The sequence below is a fragment of the Coregonus lavaretus genome (assembly GCF_964263955.1).
Source record: "Coregonus lavaretus genome assembly, chromosome: 33".
Taxonomy (NCBI): Eukaryota; Metazoa; Chordata; class Actinopteri; order Salmoniformes; family Salmonidae; genus Coregonus; species Coregonus lavaretus.
The window spans coordinates 17,210,107-17,232,873 of NC_140020.1; the positions used below are offsets into that span (position 1 = coordinate 17,210,107).

Below are 22,767 nucleotides of genomic sequence, written 5' to 3' on the forward strand. Positions count from 1 at the left end.
AGTCCTTCACGGCGTAGTGTGTTACCAATTGTTTTCTTGGTGACTATGGTCCCAGCTGCCTTGAGATCATTGAGAAGATCCTCCCTTGTTGTTCTGGGCTGATTCCTCACCGTTCTCATGATCATTGCAACTCCACGAGGTGAGATCTTGCATGGAGCCCCAGGCTGAAGGAGATTGACAGTCTTTTGTGTTTCTTCCATTTGTGAATAATCGCACCAACTGTTGTCACCTTCTCACCAAGCTGCTTGGCGATGGTCTTGTAGCCCATTCCAGCCTTGTGTAGGTCTACAATCTTGTCCCTGACATCCTTGGAGAGCTCTTTGGTCTTGGCCATGGTGGAGAGTTTGGAATCTGATTGATTGATTGCTTCTGTGGACAGGTGTCTTTTATACAGGTAACAAACTGAGATTAGGAGCACTCCCTTTAAGAGTGTGCTCCTAATCTCAGCTCGTTACCTGTATAAAAGACACCTGGGAGCCAGAAATCTTTCTGATTGAGAGGGGGTCAAATACTTATTTCCCTCATTTAAATGCAAATCAATTTATAACCTTTTTGACATGTGTTTTTCTGGATTTTTTTGTTGTTATTCTGTCTCTCACTGTTCAAATAAACCTACCATTAAAATTATAGACTGATCATTTCTTTGTCAGTGGGCAAACGTACAAAATCAGCAGGGGATCAAATACTTTTTTCCCTCACTGTACCTAAGCTCTGAAGATGACCTCCCTCTCCAAGTCATTATCCCATAATGTCTCTTACTGCTCCTTGGATAAAGGTAATTTAACAGCCATTATTAAAATGTGCTGAAACTCTAACAGCAGATAATTGAGTGGACCTCACAGTGAAATATTCACTCTGCGGGCACATTAAAATAAACGCTTGAATGTGCAATTTGAGAAAATGAGACAAAAGGTGTGAACAATAATTTAGAATATTTATAATATCACCAGGCAGTCATTCCAAGAGGCATGGAAAATAAACCTGTAATGAACTACATGATTGCTGACTGACATTTTTGAGTCCTGCATTTCCAAAATACCACATATTTACTGTTTAGCCCACTTATACCTCTGAGCCCATTTTGTTTACTAAATTAATCCGGTTGCAGTGTTCCACTCCATTTGAGTGTCCTAAGCCCTTTACTTATTCAGGACATAATCAATTAGTTGTCTGGGATCACATTTGGGTTTGCTCAACCTGTTCAAAGTGATTGTCATACCTAGTTTCTTGATGTCATCACGCTCATTGTCTTATCTTCATTGCCTGCCTATTGCCTTAAGAGTTATAGAAAGGGTATTGGCCTATCACCACCAGCATGTATTTTCCTGACTCCCTTCCTCCTTGTTGATGGGCATGGTGTTGATACAAATGAAAATCAGGTGGATTCCTTACACCTCTATTCTAGCTGTAAGGTTAATAGGGGAGAAAAGTCACGCGTCAGTTGAAATAGGTCATTCTCTCTCAGTGACCGTGAACAACAGTATCTTGAATCTGTGCACAATGTCATGTCACACATGGCAGTTTGTCCTCTGTAGTTTCTTGCATTAAGTATTGAAAGTATACCCCCCTTTACACACACAATTAATTTACATGAGATCAATACTGGCCCTACTGAGCTCACATGTGACAGTACTGTGTGGAACGTCAGCTGGGTTTGATAATCCCTTTCAGTCATGATTCATTGTTATGTACTGGTAGGAGAACAGCCACTTCTTTGGCTTTTGTGAAAGTTTAAAGCCTCTCCTCTCCGCCATATAAAACAGCTGTGCTGTCCCAGGCTATACAGGAAACCCACAACTGGAAATGGAAGACTCACACTTTTTGCCAGGCTATTGTTCATCATTCAGGGAATCAGACCAACCATACTTTAAAATTAGTTTATGACTATTTCGTCACTCCATAAAAGGGTCAATGTTCTATTCTTTTTTGGGATGTATTAGAAGATGGGATAAAATGCTTCCCATTAGTTTCATTCAAAGATCTCTCATGTCCATTCATCTTCATAGAACTCCCAACCCAATTAAGGAGCTGATAGAACTACAGTGACTTAATTGTAGTTCTATATACAATAGAAGACATGTCATTTTGTCTCTTGGCTGTGAATAAACCTCATCTACATAAAAGTGATGGCTGTGGAGACCAAAATGCTGAAAAAGTGGATAAGGCATGCAAATTCAGATATCCAACCCTGGTGAGAGTTATCACAAAGGAAGATCATCTAAACTGACATTGGAAGCAAATGATGGATCAAAGCCTACAAATCAAAGTCTGTTTATTGAACAGACTACAGTCCAAAATATAACTTGTTTCAGTCTTGTCCTCCTCATTTCAATTTCACAATAGTTTCCAATAACAATAATATGTTTATTTTATTGTGGCATACACAAGTCATGGGCCTATTGTAAGCCAAACTTGTGCTGTAGCAGCACTAAGCACAGACAGAATACAAAAAATTAAAATGTCATGGGGCTAATACAGTGGTGGAAAAAGTACCCAATTGTCATACTTGAGTAAAAGTAAAGATACCTTAATAGAAAATGACTCAAGAAAAATGAAAGTCACCTAGTAAAATACTACTTGAGTAAAAGTCTAAAAGTATTTGGTTTTAAATATACTTAAGTATCAAAAGTAAAGCTATAAATAATTTCTAATTGCTTATATTAAGCAAGCCAGATGGCACCATTTTCTTGTTTTTTAAATGTATGGATAGCCAGGGCCACACTCCAACACTCAGACATCAGACTCAGACATTTACAAATGAAGCATGTGTGTTTAGTGAGTCCCTATATCAGAGGCAGTAGGGATGACCAGGGACATTCTCTTGATAAGGGAGTGAATTTGACAATTTTCCTGTCCTGCTAAGCATTCAAAATGTAAGGAATACTTTTGGGTGTCAGGGAAAATGTATGGAGTAAAAAGTACATTATTTTCTTTAGGAATGTAGTAAAGTAAAAGTTGTCAAAAATAGAAATAGTAAAGTAAAGTACAGATACCCCAAAAAACTACTTAAGTAGTGCTTTCAATAATTTTTACTTAAATACTTTACACCACTGGACTAATAACTGTTAATTTAAATGTCATTTATCCATTTTCAGTGTGATGGAGAATTCTGAATTCTGAATGATTTTGAGCGCATTTTCTTAAATGTTCTTAGCCCTAGGGGCTTGGTCTGGGGTGGGGCGCCAGCAGGAGAGAGACCGTCCTCCAGCTGTGTGCAAGGACACGGTCCTTGAACGGTAAAACTACTTTGCTGCTGTTTCAAGCATCTTGCGCGACAGGGGAACAGGTTCAACAAGCGATTTGAGGTTTCGACTTTGGGATAAGAGCGTGTTTTGCGTATATACACTGAATGGTGGTTACCTGAATTAAGTTTTGAACCGTCGGCTTGGCACGAATTTGAAGAAGTTGCCAAAAGTTTTCAAAAACTGAAAACTCCAGTCGGACGAAAGGGGAGTAGATAATATGATTATTCAAGGAGACCAGCTCCCTCTCCAATAAGATAATGTAAGTTATAAATGTTTTTGTTTTTTGTTGCTCATGGCGGTATTGTCAAAGGCTTTACTTTTCCATTGTCTTAGAGATGATTGACCTGAGTGTGACCAGAGGATCAGTGAATGTCACATTGTTACACTCAGTTTATGTGTTTATTTACAACGTTAGCCTATTGAATTTGAGAGTGGTCAACAACTTGGTCTATAGTTAATCCATTCGTAATGTAACGTCTCTGGCCATATTGCTAGGGTTTTCATTATGGAATGTTCAATAGCAGTATATCAAGACATGCTAAATTATTACATACTAAATGTATGTATGATACGACACAAAGTAAACTCAACTACTTTTGAGGTAGGCCTAGTGAAAGTAGCCAACCTTATAACGTTAGCTGAGGCACGCTAAACTCTTTTATCTTAAATCGAACAGAGTTAAGCGTTCCTCAGCTAACGTTACCTACATTACTGAGAACAGTTTTTTAAAGGGATTTTCCCCCTAGCTCAATTATTGAAGACACTATTGAACACTCCATCTTGTGAAATGCTTGTTATTCCATCTCTTTGGCTGCTGTATTGGTATGGGGTAGCCTATACCACATTTTTAAGTATCATTAAGCAATTTTACCTTAAATGCCATGAAATGTGTTAGCTTCTGAAGTGCAGTCAACGTGTGAGAAATTGTTGTTGAAAGAGTGGTCTTATTATGTGCTTACTTACTTGTGTTACACAACCTAGAACATGTTCATCCAAAAGTTGAATAATTACAGACTAAATTTACATTCGCCAGCCAGTTTCATCAGGTCCTAAATGTGGAACTTCTGACAGGACAGAAAATATTAGGAGATGTGAGATGAAGTCATAGAGAATCTGTTGAAAGGAAGATGAATAGCCTATACCTGCCCCAGGTGGCTGAAATCAGACACGCCACTAAACTGGGGGATTTAATGAAAAACAAAAGATCTGATGGCCCTCATATTCTGAGAACAGCAGCTCATTGATGACACTATACCATGCCTCCTGTAGCTCAGTTGGTAGAGCATGGCGCTTGCAATGCCAGGGTTGTGGGTTCGATTCCCACGGGGGGCCAGTATGAAAATGTATGCACTCACTAACTGTAAGTCGCTCTGGATAAGAGCGTCTGCTAAATGACTAAAATGTAAAATAAAGCATCCTCAAAGGAGAGCTATGTGAAGGTTGAGAAAGACAGGCCTTTACATATCATAAAGCATGTGTCTGAAGATGGTTCATGACTCCAACCATCTGGACAACTGGAGAGTTCTCTACAATGACTAATCAGTTATTATCATTTTTGTAATCCCAGTTTGAATATTGGTAATGGCATCTTCATTTACAACTGGCCATTTGTTAGTATGAGTGCCTGGCATCAATGGGTTTGATGGATATACAGTACAGTCCATCCACCCTAGCTACCAGATGAATCAAAGTCTTTATGTGGTCTCCAAGGGACTCGGAGAACTGACCTCTGCTTGTTTTGCGTTCATATTAACATATTTTGAGAGAAACAACTCAACAAAGACCACATTTTTTCTCATGTCAGATATTGCATACATTTATGAATTTATGTAATAAGTGAGCGATTAATTGAGTTTGTTCTCTCAGCCCTAATGGTATAAATGATGTATAAAGTTGTAAATAACTTCCTTATGCAAAACATGTTCTAGATTGTGAAATACTGCTGTCTACTCTAATCTTTAGGCTACTAGCAAATTAAAAGAAACAATTGTTAGAAATGTACTTTTAATCCGTCTGTCTGGATATTTCAAGACAAGGCATATGGGGGTGTTGTGACATACCCAGTGGGCTGGACGATTCTCTTCTCATCACGCATGTTGAAAAAACATATACGAAAAACCTGGAAATCAATCAATCCACCATCATTAACACAATGGAAAAATCAAATGATTTATTATTGAAATAGCATGGGCGAACGAGAAAAACAAATTGGTACAATAAAGGACGTGGCAAACAATAATGCAGGCACTAGGGAAGGGGGTGTGAGCATGCGGGTCTGGGCAGATGAGATCTATTCGTTGTTTGTGTGCGTCTGTAAGTTGTTGTTCATATGTGTATGTTTGTATCTGGTCTGAAAAAAAATATGATAAAAAATCAATTGAACGTTTCTTTTTGAGGTTTCCATCCTCTGTAGAACACACAATCATGTCCAATCATTTCCAATCATTTCCAATAACCATATAGTGATCTATTTGAATAGTCCAAGAAACAATGGATGAATTTACAGGTATGAGAAAGTATAGCCTATCTGTGGCTTTTTTGTGTGAAATGTGAATAGAATATACATTGCTGTATTTATACTATTTATACTGAGTCTGTTTAGCAAGAATAATTACTTTGAGATAAGATTGTGAGTTATAAGGTCATGGAGTCGCAAACATGCCAGTACTTCACTACTGAGTATTGTTTTCTGAATGGCTATAAGGTTTTCCTTCCTTATCTCCATGAGGACAATGTTAGCTGGACTCAGGTTTCTCTTGATGAGAGCACCTCTCTTGATCTTTGTTTCCTGACAGCCATGATGAACATGATGAGCTAAAATACTGCTGTTGTCTGAATAAAATATGACTAGTGTTCATGGCCTTTGTGTATGGCCTATTCATAGCGCCATATCACTTCTCTCAGTGCTTCTTGTGCTTGCGAGGAAGTTGAAGTTGAAGTTGTCTAAGTTTGTGAACTTTGGAGGGCACACACTGAACAAAACAGAACAGGGATCAGACATGCAGGCCTATCATTATTCAATGGATGAAGTTTAGTGAATTGAATTATGTTATTGAAAAGTCTGCATAGAGGAGAAGGAGAGGGTCTGATATTTTTCCATACTCTGACGCTGTCGCTGCGAAGATGCTCCAAGTCATCAGGTTCACATTAATGTCAGGAAATTACCATCCCTTGAGTACAGTGATTGTTTCTCTTGAGGAATCATACAATGGGTGATACCTACTACCTTCTGAAAAAATGCAAATTAGAAAGACTGGGAAGCTGTGAAATGTTATTTTTAACCTTCCTCCAGCACCACTCACGGCTCAGGCTCAGGCAACACCTAGAGTAATTGGTATCAATTAGGCCCAGACCAGATGTGGCTATTGGCTAATGAAGGTAGTGTTTGCTGAAGTGGAAAAGCTGTCCGTCCAGTTCCCCTCAGTGTAGTGGAAATGAACAGAGGAGGCCCTCTCCTCTGTTCTCTAAGATGGAGGAGGAGAATAGGGCCTCTTGGCAGACTCTCCATCCAGTCCATATAGTTTGGGCCCACAGCAGCACAACCATATGATTAGCTAATAGCTCTGTGAAATGACTTGGGTTTGGAGTATACTGTAATTTACTGACTAAGAGGCTTGTTTATGTGTGTGGCCTTGAGTTGATTGGGAGACCGCAATTACATTTTGTGATACAGAAACGTTAGAACAAATTACTATTTTGATTGAGAAGCAGATTCAGATGGGGTCATGATCACGTATGAATTCAGAGGAAAATTACACCTAGAAACCAATGACAAGATGTTGACGAGGTTGATTTTGTATTATCTCTGTATTAACCCCACATAGATGTATCTGGAATGCAGAGACCCAGCTATAGAAATGTGTTGATAAGAGTGGATTGACTCTGGCTGCTATTTTTCTCTTCTCTATTCTCATCCCATAGAATTTTTCATTCCGTATTCTTACTGTAAACCTATTTTTAGATTTGTACTGTTTGATTGTTTTGTAAGTGATTTCTCCAATTCACTTGCGTAGTACAGGTTAGATAAGATTACAGGGAATTTATCCTGACTGGCTTCCATGTATCTATGCTGAACTCCACCCAGACAGAATTGGATATCAGACAATGTTGACAATGTCGTAGACAAGGCTTTTATCCAAGCCTAGTCATGTCATTAATCAAATTATATTCTTGGACTGTAAAGTCTACAGGCGAGGGGGTTGTATGTATTTTCCCAGAGATCAAAAAGACCACATTGGTTATTATGGAGGCATGACTAATCGTGGTAATTTGTATATTTTCCTTCATTATAATTTACATTTTTATGTTAGATTCAAACAAGGAGCATCTCTTTTAAGTCATTGTATGAACCACACTGATGTAGTCTGTCGGATACTCACCACCGGTGCTCTCTAACTCTGGAAGTCATTACAACTGACATGGGAGAATGATTTATCATTATATAACAAAACTGCATTTGCTTCACTGTGGTCCCTCTTTGTGCAGAAAGTATGTTTCCATACCACAAATACATCATTCAAACTTTCAAAGTAGACCCAAATTGCAGACACATCAGTATGAATAAATATGCTGTATTTGTGTACTTTGTGTGTACTGCATGTGTAAGACTGTACTATAAGACGTAATCTAGTATGTCTCCATCTTAATTGTGATTGACAGGGAGTCTTACATCCGCGGAGGATGGTGGCAATGGAAGTTCCGTAATGTCCTGCCAGTTGCCCTGCTGTGGATGACCCTGCAAAGACAAGGTACACAGTCTGATTTAACTATTGGCATCGATTGTGTTTTATTATGTTTTGAATAGTATGAATCATTAAATAAAAAAAGACAAATGGATATGAATTGAAAGTTTCATTGTTATACTGTATGCCATTGCTTTCTCTCAACATTGTGCTCCTTTCATTCTACCTCTTTCTTTCTATTTAATTGATTATGCTTGTTGCAACCTCTGCTTTCTCATGTCTGTGTTTCAGTTAACACTAGCACTCATTGATTTACATATGCACATTCAGAATGATTGGACACCTGAAGGCGGTTGTTGTCCTAAGTACAATAGTTTGATATCAAAGTAGGCCTACTTGATCAATCTGTGGCAAGTAGAACTACTCTCTGGTCAGAAATATTGGTGTTACCTTTTTATAATCTGTGATTTTGTAATAACTGATGGTAGATGTAATGAAAGTACAAGACAGTTTTGATAGCTGAACAAATTATGGTTTACAATCCATGAGAAATATATGTAGCAGTACCAGTGATAGATAAATGCAGTCAGTATACAGAACTGGATAGAATCACTTAAACAGCGATGAAAAGCCACTTTCAATTTACCACCACCAGGTAATCCCGAGAGGGGATTTAAATATGTGTTTCATTACACCAACAGACTCTGAAACAGGACGAATGTTTCCCAAAGTACATAAAGCAAATAATTTTTAAGGACTTTGCTTTAGTTATTTTTTTCGTTGTGTGCCATTTTTGACAGCAAAAAGACAAACACATTAAACAAGCACACAGAACCAAAAAACGTCAGTTTTTATGATGTTGCCCAAGGGTGCCATTGGACGTTCTGCTAAGAGAGTTTTTAGGCTCAGCATGTGTTATATGTACTGGGCTAATGTGTTTACCACATGAACTAGCCCTCTTGAAGCCAGGAAAAGGCTTCTACTCTGGTCCAGTTCATACTTCATAAAGCTCACACCACTTCTCTCACCTAGGAGATATAACATTGCACGTTTTGTGCATGTTCTATGCTTAACTTCATGTTGTAGAAAGCCTGACCGACTGACTGTTCTATTTTATGCAGTTATGTAACTGATGTATGTTATGTTAGTTTATTTAGAAAGCATAGTCTTTTTTTCTGTTTGTGACATGCCATTGCTGGCTGTGTTGGTTGGTATTGGCAGGCAGACCTGAATCAGAAACATTTATAGTTCTGGCTGGTGTTCAGATAAGGCTTGGATCATAGGAGATGCAGTGCTGGGAAACAGGGCAATTTTTAAAGTGTGTTTAGTGCCAGAGAGAGAATCAACAGAGTAATCTCACACTCTCATAACATGATTCTCATAAAATGCTGCCCCATTTTGACAATTAACAATAGAGCCTCTTATCACAAGAAAGAGGGCAGGTATGATTATGAATTACTGAGTAGAAGATTGAGATTGCAGCAGTGTCAGTACAGGACATTAGAAGGGGAATCCTCTTGACTCAGATACAGTTGAAGTCGGAAGTTTACATACACCTTAGCCAAATACATTTAAACTCAGTTTTTCACAATTCCTGACATTTAATCCTAGTAAACATTCCCTGTCTGAGGTCAGTTAGGATCACCACTTTATTTTAAGAATGTGAAATGTCAGAATAATAGTAGAGATAATTATTTATTTCAGCTTTAATTTCTTTCATCACATTCTCAGTGGGTCAGAAGTTTACATACACTCAATTAGTATTTGGTAGCATTGCCTTTAAATTGTTTAACTTGGGTCAAATGTTTCGGGTAGCCTTCCACAAGCTTCCCACAATAAGTTGGGTGAATTTTGGGCCATTCCTCCTGACAGAGCTGGTGTAACTGAGTCAGGTTTGTAGGCCTCCTTGCTCGCAAACGCTTTTTCAGTTCTGCCCACAAATGTTCTATAGGATTGAGGTCAGGGCTTTGTGATGGCCACTCCAATACCTTGACTTTGTTGTACTTAAGCCATTTTGCCACAACTTTGGAAGTATGCTTGGGGTCATTGTCCATTTGGAAGATCCATTTGCGACCAAGCTTTAACTTCCTGACTGATGTCTTGAGATGTTGCTTCAATATATCCACATAATTTTCCTTCCTCATGATGCCATCTATTTTGTGAAGTGCACCAGTCCCTCCTGCAGCAAAGCACCCCCACAGCATGATGCTGCCACCCCCGTGCTTCACGGTTGGGATGGTGTTCTTCGGCTTGTAAGCTACACCCTTTTTCTTCCAAACATAACGATGGTCATTATGGCCAAACAGTTCTATGGACATTTCTTCAAAAAGTACGATCTTTGTCCCCATGTGCAGTTGCAAACCGTAGTCTGGCTTTTTTATGGCGGTTTTGGAGCAGTGGCTTCTTCCTTCGTGAGCGGCCTTTCAGGTTATGTCGATATAGGACTCGTTTTACTGTGGATATAGACACTTTTGTACCTGTTTCCTCCAGCATCTTCACAAGGTCCTTTGCTGTTGTCCTGGGATTGATTTGCACTTTTCGCACCAAAGTACGTTCATCTCTAGGAAACAGAACGCGTCTCCTTCCTGAGCGGTATGACGGCTGCGTGGTCCCATGGTGTTTATACTTGCATACTATTGTTTGTACAGATGAACGTGGTACCTTCAGGCATTTGGAAATTGCTCCCAAGCATGAACCAGACTTGTGGAGGTCTACAATTTCTTTTCTGAGGTCTTGGCTGATTTCTTTTGATTTTGCCATGATGTCAAGCAAAGAGGCACTGAGTTTGAAGGTAGGCCTTGAAATACATCCACAGGTACACCTCCAATTGACTGAAATGATGTCAATTAGCCTATCAGAAGCTTCTAAAGCCATGACATCATTTTCTGGAATTTTCCAAGCTGTTTAAAGACACAGTCAACTTAGTGTATGTAAACTTCTGACCCACTGGAGTTGTGATACAGTGAATTATAAGTGAAATAATCTGTCTGTAAACAAGTGTTGGAAACCTTACTTGTGTTATGCACAAAGTAGATGTCCTAACCGACTTGCCAAATCTATAGTTTGTTAACAAGAAATTGGTGGAGTGGTTGAAAAACGTGTTTTAATGACTCCAACCAAATGTATGTAAACTTCCGACTTCAACTGTATATGTCAACATCTTCTGATTAAATCCACTTGGGTATGTGGCTCCACAGTGCAGATAACTCCCATTTCTGTTGTGTTTTTATTGTGATAGGATGCTTCTTTCAACCACAAATGAACAGAACATCAAGCTTGCCCCCATCAATAACATTTTGTGGAATGATAATTGATGGGGGCAAGCTTGATGTTCTGTTCATTTGTGGTTGGATAAGCTAAACTGTTGTGTCAGGCTCATTGCTTAAAACAGGTTTTTTTATGCTAGTGGTTGTATTAATTTGGGATCTATCGCATCTCACAACTGTCCCAGACTATGTTTGGAATATTTATTTCTCGCACAGAATAGAATAGGTCTACTTGGGGGATAGTAGATTGACATAGGCTAGTGCTTTTGCTGTTAGTTAGGCCTACTCATCTTGTTGGCTGACGAAAAGTAAATGTGGACAGTTATTCCAATATCTTCAATTTGCGCCTCGGAATTGGATAAGGACGCGCGCAGTTGTGTCCCAGATGTTTCTGTCTTCATTTAGCCTGTGAAAAAGACCCGATCACTTGATGGAGAGCCATGTGAGTGAGTGGTGCTTCGGCAAGCAGCCGGGAGAAGGGAATTATAATTATTATATTCAGCCCAAGGGCACAATGGCCACTGGCCGCAAAAGGCATGGATTGGTTCGGGGGCATTACGGCCACACAAAGGGGATGTAGCCGGGAAATTCGAGGCATTATCAATTGCTTGTCAAATTGTGAATGAGAGACTGATGAAGAGTGTACAGCCTGCGCAAAAAAATACATAGCAGAGCAACTTTTTAGAGTCGCATCATGCAACCTTAGAATGTATTAAAAATCAAAACATATAGCCCAACATTTGTATCACAATTTAATTTAGCATATAGGAGTACCTGTTTCTTTGTTAACCACTCAACACAGAATAGCCGCATGTGCGCACTCCCTCAAATAGTTTATAGAAAATATCCTTTCTATTTTATTCAGCTATGTTCAATTGTATTCTTCATGCTATAAAATAATTCCACAGAATTCTAAGCAAATCTTGTCTGCTAAATGAACTAGTGTAGCCCACAGCCATATGGTATAGCCAGATCAGGGCAACTCAGAGTATGCTTATCTGTTCTTCTGAAATAGACTACATTTTCTTCATATCATGTTTCTTTAGACCTGTCTAAAATAAATAATGGATTTATTGTGATGGTGTAGGGTATATTAAATGCATTTATTATACTTTTTTCAATGTATATTGTAGGCTATGCGTGGAAGCCGGGAGATGCTAAATGTGTTTATGTTAATTAACAGTCAATTACCGTGAGTCCAGCAGTTATTTGCTTGACAATCACCGGCTGACAAAATGTCATGACCGCCACAGCCCTAAACACAACTCCTGTCTGTTAAAAGATGGGGTCATATGCGATTAAACTGAAAAATGTAAATTAATTAAATTAATTATGGTCATCAACCCCCCTCCCTTGCCTTCCCTCCTCTCCCCTCCTAAGGTATCACCTGAATGACGCACTTAATTAGCCCTCTCATGAAAACGGGTGTGACAGATACCTGCTGAGAGACAGGTAGCTGGTGAGCTGCCAAGAGACCAGGAGGGGGCCTCTTAAAAGCAGTAGAGTAATCTGGAGGATTAAACCTTCTCAGAGGTCCTCTATCTGAAATGGTCTCCTCTCTTCGTATCTGGCATTCCATCCCCTGGCACCATCCCACTGCAGCCTGCCATGCCGCCTTTCAAAGGAGCTTTCTGATCAAACCCTGTTTTTAAGGCACTCTCTTCACTGGCACCCTTCACATTTTCAGTCATGCTACAGTAACAACAATGTGAGAATTTCATTACAAGTCGGCGTCTTGAGGTTTATACAGCAACAATGGGGTTTTGTGTTCTTATGTTAATGTCTCCTTCAATACTTTTAATCACAGAAATATACAGTTTTCCATCTCTTTGACAGTTAAACGTATACACATGTTGCTCTTTTTCAACACTGTACTGTACACAATCACTTTTTGTAACCCACAATAATTGAACACATTGCCAGTCAGAATGGAAAAGGCTTTGAAAATGTAAAAACTAAATATGTATTTTTATTTAACATGAAATAACTTTCCATTAGTTGCTGAAGCTAGTTATTCAACATGTAGACTCTCACATGTAATTGCCAGAAATTAGTTACAGTGATTATGTGCATTGACTTGTTTCTTAAACTGCATTAACTTAAAAATAGATACTTCGATGTGGGTCTAATATGGATAATCCTGAATGAATTTTGAATAATGATGAGTGAGAAAGTTACAGAGGCATAAATAGCATACCCCTCCCAAAAAATGCTAAACTCCCCTGTTATTGTAATGGTGAGAGGTTAGCATGTCTTGGGGGTATGATTATTCACGATTAATTCATGACTATCTGTAAAAATGGTAGAATCCACATGAATGTAGAAGTGTTTAGAAACATATTATATTCTTATTTACAATAAAAGTGACTCCAAAATGACACAATACATTTTTTATCATTCATTTCTATTGGGCACAAAATAATGAAACACAACCAAAACAAACAGCAAATGCATCCAACAAGTTTGTAGAGTCACAAGCAATGTACCCTCTAAACTGCTAAACTGCTAAACTGCACGCGTGTGCGGCCACGCACCTCCTCCAGGACTGCAGCGCAGAAGAAATGCTAGGCTGGGCAGAGACGCAAGAGATTGAACTTCACTGAGTTCACCCAATTAGTTTGCACTATATAGATCATAGTTTTTTCTGTGATTGAGTCAACATTATATCAGCCCCTTTTCAATGCAACAAACCAAAAACAAATCTATCTTTGCAAGATCGAGTCTGTGATTTTGTTGAAGGCAGAGCCAGAGCGCAACGGAGTAGAATTCTATTTGTGGGGGTAGCCTACGAGCGAATGCGGTTTTCAGATCAGTTCATATCAGAGAGCAGAGTCGCGTGTGTACCCATTTGTTGATATTCTTTGCTAGTTAGCGAGTTATTAGCCAAGTTATAGATAAGTATAGGTCAGCAATGGGGAGTTACTGCTTCCTACAAGAGCACAAAATGTGTAGGCTACATTTCAAGCTGTCTTTGAAAAGCCAGTCAGGTAAAAAGCATATGTCTTAATTAAAGGAGCAGTGTTTTAATGTGAGATAGGCTTGAATATGCAAATAAGCCAATAGGCAGAGGGGTAGCCTACATTGTCTAATTCTCTGTATGGTAATAATAATTAATTATATTTTGCAAAGTGGTTCTTGCATCATACAACATAATACAATGCAGTCACCTATTTGGCCCATGGTGTTACAGACCAAGTAAAAACTCATTAATTAATGTCAACCCTTTATAATGTAAAAACTTTTTTAAAAGTCTCATGCAATGTAGGCCTTCATTGAACACCCCATATAGGCTACTGTAGGCTATATCATAAAACTATTTCCATGTGAAAATTTTATGGGATTTGCTCCATTGGTTTTGTTGGTAGGCCTACATTATTCTATAGCCACAATAGCCTATTGGCTACTGTCTAAAACTGTAAGGGTACAGCCTCAGTGTTAACTGTAAACGCGTGCCGGAAGTTGCACAAAATTCTCACAACGTTCAAGTATCCGCTCACAAGACCTCAAATTTGCTCAGTGCCCCAAAAAGGTTGAGGGAACATTGCTCACAAGCTTGATGTAATCATTACGTGCTTGGAATATGGTACCAAATTCTAAACTTTTGACTACTTTAATACCATATAAGTGAATTTGTCCCAATACTTTTGGTCCCCTAAAATGGGGGGACTATGTACAAAAAGTGTTGTAATTTAACCCAATATGGATGAAAATACCCTCAAATTAAAGCTGTCAGTCTGCACTTTAACCTCACAGTCATTGTATCATTTCAAATACAAAGTGCTGGAGTACAGAGCCAAAACAACAAAAGATGTGTCACTGTCCTAATACTTTTGGAGCTCACTGTACAGTATATAAACCCATTGGTGTGTGTGTCCATGTGAGTGCAGGGTGGTACAGTACATAGGGGCCTGGTCAGGCCCATGGCAGCGTTCAGGGCTTAGTGTGTCTCAGAGGGATGTGAACAGGGACATTCAAACTGAGTAAACATCATTTGGCATGTTGTTTTTCCTCTTGCGCACCACACACACCACACCAGTGGCTGACAGCATCACACACACACATGTCTGTAAAACAGCAGGATATTCCAGTAGCATGATTCCGTCCAATAGTGATTTCACTCTCCTTTGCAAAACAGACCCAGTCCAGTTGTCAAACGTTGATCCCATGACTTGTTCATTTAAATCCTGACCATGAAGGGAGTTTGTTCATGCTGTTGTTTTTTCTCCGGACCCTGCCATATAATATATGAAATTGCCACCATTTTGTTGGGAGGGATTCTAGTTGACTCCACTAAATGGTAACCACAGCAGCACAACCACAGTTATGTTGGTATGCTTGTTTCCTTTAGTCCTCTGTTTAACTGTTGTATAAATGCTGAGGCATCACCCTTGTTGTTATCTAATGTATCTCAATGTTGTGGAAGTGAAACAGAGCTGGACTGTCGGGACATCCAGTCACTCTCTCCAACATGTGTTCACATTTTCAATAACATGATTTAATAACACAGAGTGTCTGTTTTGCATTAGCTCTGTTAATTCCTTATAATGAATGTTCAGTGTCTATTCTCATAACATGGAAAAAGGAAAAAAACATGTTCAAAGCAGAGTGGATCCAGGTAATTAATTTTATGGCAAACCACTGTGTTAGAACTCCCTACTGGTTGCAGAATCAGGAAAGATTCAGACTTTCCAACATGCTAAGTGGTACATTTAGAAACAAAGGGTAATAAAACAAATTACCTTTATTCTTTGCAGTTGTGCTCGTTCCAAGACCGTCCAAAATCAGTATTTTCATATTTACTCACATTGCTTTTCTAATTCAGTCGTATTTTAATCTTATTCAAGTGCTGGCATGACATGCAGAAATAAATCAAACTGATACTGCATGTCAAATGTATTATTAAAGTGGGATGATTCTCATTGGCCAGTCTCCTATTACATAGAAATGTAGGGATACCAACTTTTTTACCTAGTTAGATACTGACAAGGCCAATTGCTTTGTGCAATTGGAACCACAGCAAATACCAATGCCTACATTCTGAGAGTAAATTTGCTAGGATACATCATTGATAATTGTTGGATTAAATGCTTGTGGGACTTAAGACAGACATTTACATTCAGATTTGTTTTTGTTTGGTTTACGAAAGAGATCATGGAATTTCATAGGGTTTAGAAATTATAATGAAGAATTAAAACGTGTCATGACAATGGTGTTCCCTGAACAATTACCTGCAGACACTGATCTGTCAGATAGCGATGGTGAAATGCGGTAGGCGAAGTCAAACGCAGGACACAGAGCTTACTGGAAACGTACTTTACTCGAAAGTAACGAGAGTAGAAAAACAATCTCCACATAAGGAGGAAATAAACAACCCGCACACGAACACTGCCGATGACGAATACAATAACACACAACACACAATGAACGACAGAGGGTTAAATAGGGAATACAATACAACATAATGGGGGACAGGTGTACACAATCAGGACAAAACAAGTCAAACACCGAAACATAGATCGGTGGCAGCTAGTACTCCGGGGACGACGAACGCCAAAGCCTGCCCGAGCAAGGAGGAGGAGCAGCCTCGGCTGATTCCGTGACAGTACCCCCCCCCCCCCCCTTGACGCGCGGCTCCAGCCGTGCGCCGACCCCGGCCTCGGGGACAGCCAGGAGGACGCGGAGCAGGGCGAGTCAGATGACTCCGGTGGAAGTCCCTCAACATGGAGGGATCTAGAATGTCCCTCCTGGGGACCCAGCACCGTTCCTCCGGACCGTACCCCCTCCCACTCCACGAGATACTGCAGGCCCCCCGTCCGACGCCTCAAATCCAAGATGGAACGGACTGAGTACGCCGGAGCCCCCTCGATGTCCAACGGGGGCGGAGGAGCCTCTCGTACCTCACTCTCCTGGAGTGGACCAGCCACCAACGGCCTGAGGAGAGACACATGGAACGAGGGGTTAATGCGGTAATTAATGGGCAGTTGTAACCTATAACATACCTCGTTCAATCTCCTCAGGACTTTAAAGGGCCCCACAAACCGCCAACCCAGCTTCCGGCAGGGCAGGCGAAGGGGCAGGTTTCGGGTCGAGAGCCAGACCCGGTCTCCCGGTGCATACACCGGAGCCTCACTGCGGTGGCGATCGGCGCTCGCCTTTTGCCGCCTGATGGCCCGCTGCAGATGGACATGCGCAGCGTTCCATGTTTCTTCCGAGCGCCGAAACCACTCGTCCACCGCAGGGGCTTCGGTCTGGCTCTGATGCCAAGGTGCCAGAACCGGCTGATAACCTAACACACACTGGAAAGGCGTAAGGTTAGTGGACGAATGGCGGAGGGAGTTTTGGGCTATCTCTGCCCAGGGAATATATCCCGACCACTCCTCTTGCCGGTCCTGGCAATATGACCTCAGAAACCTACCCACATCCTGGTTAACTCTCTCCACCTGCCCATTACTCTTGGGGTGAAAACCTGAGGTAAGGCTAATCGAGACCCCCAGACGTTCCATAAATGCCCTCCAGACTCTAGAGGTGAACTGGGGACCCCGATCAGACACTATATCCTCAGGCACCCCATAGTGCCGGAAGACGTGTGTAAACAGGGCCTCAGCAGTTTGTAGGGCAGTAGGGAGATCTGGCAGGGGAATGAGATGGCAGGCTTTAGAAAACCGATCCACAACGACCAAGATCGTAGTGTTCCCCTGGGAGGGAGGAAGGTCCGTGACAAAATCCACCGATAGGTGAGACCACGGCCGTTGTGGAACGGGTAGGGGTTGTAACTTCCCCCTGGGCAGGTGTCTAGGTGCCTTACACTGGGCGCACACCAAGCAGGAGGAAACATAAACCCTCACGTCCTTAGCTAAGGTTGGCCACCAGTACTTCGCACTAAGGCAGTGCACTGTCCGACCAATACCCGGATGACCAGAGGAGGGTGACGTGTGAGCCCAGTATATCAAACGTTCGCGAACCTCGAGCGGCACGTACCTCCGACCCTCTGGACACTGTGGAGGAGTAGGGTCGGAACGTAACGCCCGCTCGATTTCCGCATCCACCTCCCACACCACCGGTGCCACTAAGCAAGACTCTGGGAGTATGGGAGTGGGCTCAATGGACCTCTCCTCTGTGTCATATAGTCGGGACAGGGCGTCTGCCTTAGCGTTCTGGGACCCTGGTATTTTATTTATTTAATATTTTATTTCACCTTTATTTAACCAGGTAAGCCAGTTGAGAACACGTTCTCATTTACAACTGCGACCTGGCCAAGATAAAGCAAAGCAGTGCGATAAAAACAACAACACAGAGTTACATATGGGGTAAAAAAACATAAAGTCAAAAAATACAACAGAAAATATATATACAGTGTGTGCAAATGTAGCAAGTTATGGAGGTAAGGCAATAAATAGGCTATAGTGCAAAATAATTACAATTAGTATTAACACTGGAATGCTAGATGTGCAAGAGATTATGTGCAAATAGAGATACTGGGGTGCAAAAGAGCAAAATAAATAACAATATAGGGATGAGGTAGTTGGGTGGGCTAATTTCAGATGGGCTGTGTACAGGTGCAGTGATCGGTAAGGTGCTCTGACAACTGATGCTTAAAGTTAGTGAGGGAGATAAGAGTCTCCAGCTTCAGAGATTTTTGCAATTCGTTCCAATCATTGGCAGCAGAGAACTGGAAGGAATGGCGGCCAAAGGAGGTGTTGGCTTTGGGAATGACCAGTGAGATATACCTGCTGGAGCGCAGACTACGGGTGGGTGCTGATATGGTGACCAATGAGCTAAGATAAGGCGGGGATTTGCCTAGCAGTGATTTATAGATGGCCTGGAGCCAGTGGGTTTGATGACGAACATGTAGTGAGGACCAGCCAACAAGAGCGTACAGGTCACAGTGGTGGGTAGTGTATGGGGCTTTGGAGACAAAACGGATGGCACTGTGATAGACTACATCCAATTTGCTGAGTAGAGTGTTGGAGGCTATTTTGTAAATGACATCGCCGAAGTCAAGGATCGGTAGGATAGTCAGTTTTACGAGGGCATGTTTGGCAGCATGAGTGAAGGAGGCTTTGTTGCGAAATAGGAAGCCGATTCTAGATTTAACTTTGGATTGGAGATTCTTAATGTGAGTCTGGAAGGAGAGTTTACAGTCTAACCAGACACCTAGGTATTTGTAGTTGTCCACATACTCTAGGTCAGACCCGTCGAGAGTGGTTTCTAGTCGGGTGGGCGGATGCCAGCAGCGTTCGATTGAAGAGCATGCATTTAGTTTTACTAGTGTTTAAGAGCAGTTGGAGGCTACTGAAGGAGTGTTGTATGGCATTGAAGCTCGTTTGGAGGTTTGTTAACACAGTGTCCAATGAAGGGCCAGATGTATACAAAATGGTGTCGTCTGCGTAGAGGTGGATCTGAGAGTCACCAGCAGCAAGAGCGACATCATTGATATACACAGAGAATAGAGTCGGCCCGAGAATTGAACCCTGTGACACCCCCATAGAGACTGCCATAGGTCCAGACAACAGGCCCTCCGATTTGACACAGACCTTACTGGAAACGTACTTTACTCGAAAGTAACGAGAGTAGAAAAACAATCTCCACATAAGGAGGAAATAAACAACCCGCACACGAACACTGCCGATGACGAATACAATAACACACAACACACAATGAACGACAGAGGGTTAAATAGGGAATACCATACAACATAATGGGGGACAGGTGTACACAATCAGGACAAAACAAGTCAAACACCGAAACATAGATCGGTGGCAGCTAGTACTCCGGGGACGACGAACGCCGAAGCCTGCCCGAGCAAGGAGGAGCAGCAGCCTCGGCTGATTCCGTGACATGATCACACTTTTGTTATGGCAAGTAATGAAAAAATACCGTTCTGTCATCAATGATGCTTAAAAACTCAGCTGTTTCTCCTTAGATCAATCTAGGAACCATTTTGCAAACCCGACCACAACTCCTGAGCTCAGAAGTGCACACCATTGTAACCTTAATTCTCTTTTGACATGTCTCCTATCAATGGTTATCACGGTCATAATTTGCCTTGGTGTTACTTCCTCACCAGTGTTTGCTCAGAGCCTCTCACTGTTCCTTTTGTCTCAGTTTTTCTCATTGTAAAACCATACATATGTAGGATCTTAATTTGATCACCCTGTTGCAGGAGAACTTTCCAGCAATGCAGGACATTTAAAACTTGTGGTGTATATGAGGTTTAAAAAGGCTTCTAAAGTTTGTAATTTCCATTTTGACATTTCAAACTTGATTTTCCCTTACGAAAAATGTATCAACCGTTTTCTAAAATGTCCATTAATTATAATCCACATAATAATTCACATTTCCTCATGCTGCAGGAGACTGGCTCAGATTGAGATTCTACATCTGTATCACATCACAACACCCAACGTCCTCCCTCGTATTTCTCTCTGTTTGCACATAGATGGTAAATCACTAGCGATTCTAACTGCTTAAAAGAAGATACCCAGTCACTTTATTACACCACATATCTTATATTTGACCATGTGTTGCCCTGGGCTGTAGAAATGTTCTGTGTCTTTTTTGGACTGGGCTATGGCCCTGATAAATCATAGAGGCAAATGAGAGGGGCTGTCGCTCGCTCTGCGTTTCATCCTCCACTCAGACACTCCTAATGAAACCAGTGCACAGCACCAGTATGCCACACTCAATTATGTCTAGGCCATTAATTGGACTGTTTGGTAATCCCTCACATCCATAAGAGTACAATAGCTTTCACTTGGAGTACTATAATTGTATTGATCTATGTTTATTTTTGAATAGAAGTGTGGCTGTTACTTAGAATAATTTGTTTATTTTTGATGGATAAAAAAAGACAAGTGGATAATGTGTGCAGTTAGCTTCATATTTAGATGACAGGTGATGTGGCATGTTATTGAGTGCAACCTGAATAGAAGACTGTGCTGTTAATGTTGTATGAGAGTTGCTTGTCAGAAAGGACATTCCCCATAGGTAACTCCAGACACTCTCTTTCAATAGATTTATTATATCTAAAGGTGGGATGTTTGCAGTGGTGGAAAAATTACCCAATTGTCATACTTGAGTAAAAGTAAAGATACCGTAATAGAAAATTCACCCAGTAAAATACTACTTAAGTAGAAGTCTAAAAGTATTTGGTTTTAAATATACTTAAGTATCAAAATTAAATGTAATTGCTAAAATATACTTAAGTATCAAAAGTAAAAGTATAAATCATTTCAAATTCCTTATATTAAGCTAATTTAGAGATAGCCAGGGGCACACTCCAACATTCAGGCATCATTTACAAACGAAGCATGTGTGTTTAGTGAGTCCACCAGATCAGAGGCAGTAGGGATGACCAGGAATGTTCTCTTGATAAGTGTGTGAATTGGACCATTTTCCTGTCCTGCTAAGCATGGAAAATATAACGAGTACTTGTGGGTGTCAGGGAAAATGTATGGAGTAAAAAGTACATAATTTTCTTTAGGAATGTAGTGAAGTAAAAGTAAAAGTAGTCAAAAATATAAATAGTAAAGTACAGAACCCAAAAAAACTACTTAAGTAGTACTTCAAGTATTTTTACTTAAGTACTTTACACCACTAGATATTTGGATAGTTGACCTTTAAATTGTACACTGTCTCTTTATAAACTTCAGGTTTGTGATGAGGACATGCAAGAGATCAGTCATTCATTCATTGGTATGGTCATTGATCTCCTGAAGAAGATATCGCTTTTCCTTTCTTTCTGTGCCCCCAAATGTTTGGATATACTTGTAAAGTTACCAGGTTGTTAGCTAGCTAGCCAATGAGGTAACATGACAGAACAAGGTGTAAACAAATGGTTAACGACGTGTGAGTAGTTTTAGAACGGCCCATGAAATGGTTTATGAAAGTAAAATCCAGTCCTGGCTATCCGCTATAGGAAGATAAAAATGTTGCGCCGGTAATATGGGTCAGATCTTTTGACCTGGTTGGGCTAGAAGCAAACCGTTTTCGCTATCGAATCTGCATTCTTTTTTTTCTTTAGGGCTCTAGGAAACAAATGTACAGCGAAGCCTTATCATTACAACAATAATGATCTGGGAGATGTTTTTCCAAGTCGCACGGTGCTCCCAAAATAAAACTCCTGGTCGCACAGCAAAGTATTTAATTGCATATGCTACCAAATTGGTCGCACTTTAGAGCCCTGAATATGTATGAGAATGCTTGAGACTCATGTTGCTGGCAGTAATAGTTTGTTCTTTGACTGGGCCTCACATACAGTATTAGGTGTTTTTGGACCAGGAAAAGGAACAGCCACTCTAAGCTGTAATTCGGTCAGCTTGAGTGAGTGGATTTAGTTTTTAAGGCCCTCTTGACCCTCTCGGCTGAGAAGAGGGCATATGTTGGGAGATATAACAGTGCCACAGGAGGACCAGGCTGTTATCTGACCCTGCATCAGCCATCCATTGTCCCGTGTAGCTCAGTTGGTAGAGCATGGCGCTTGCAACGGCAGGTTTATGGGTTCGATTCCCACAGGGGGCCAGTATGAAAAAATTTATGCACTCACTAACTGTAAGTCGCTCTGGATAAGAGTGT

The 22,767-nt window shown here is 40.7% G+C and overlaps 1 protein-coding gene across 1 annotated transcript in view; it reads left to right on the forward strand.

Moving 5' to 3' along the window:
- Positions 1–7,358: 7,358 nt before the first annotated feature.
- Positions 7,359–22,767, forward strand: part of LOC311108163 (adhesion G-protein coupled receptor G6-like) — a gene marked incomplete at both ends in the record, with an annotated part of 58,786 nt that continues 43,377 nt past the window's right edge. Inside the window, 2 exons of the mRNA XM_084150785.1 lie at positions 7,359–7,363; positions 7,905–7,993. Of these exons, the coding sequence (XP_084006911.1) occupies positions 7,359–7,363; positions 7,905–7,993 (94 nt within the window). The remainder of the gene's footprint in view (positions 7,364–7,904; positions 7,994–22,767) is intronic.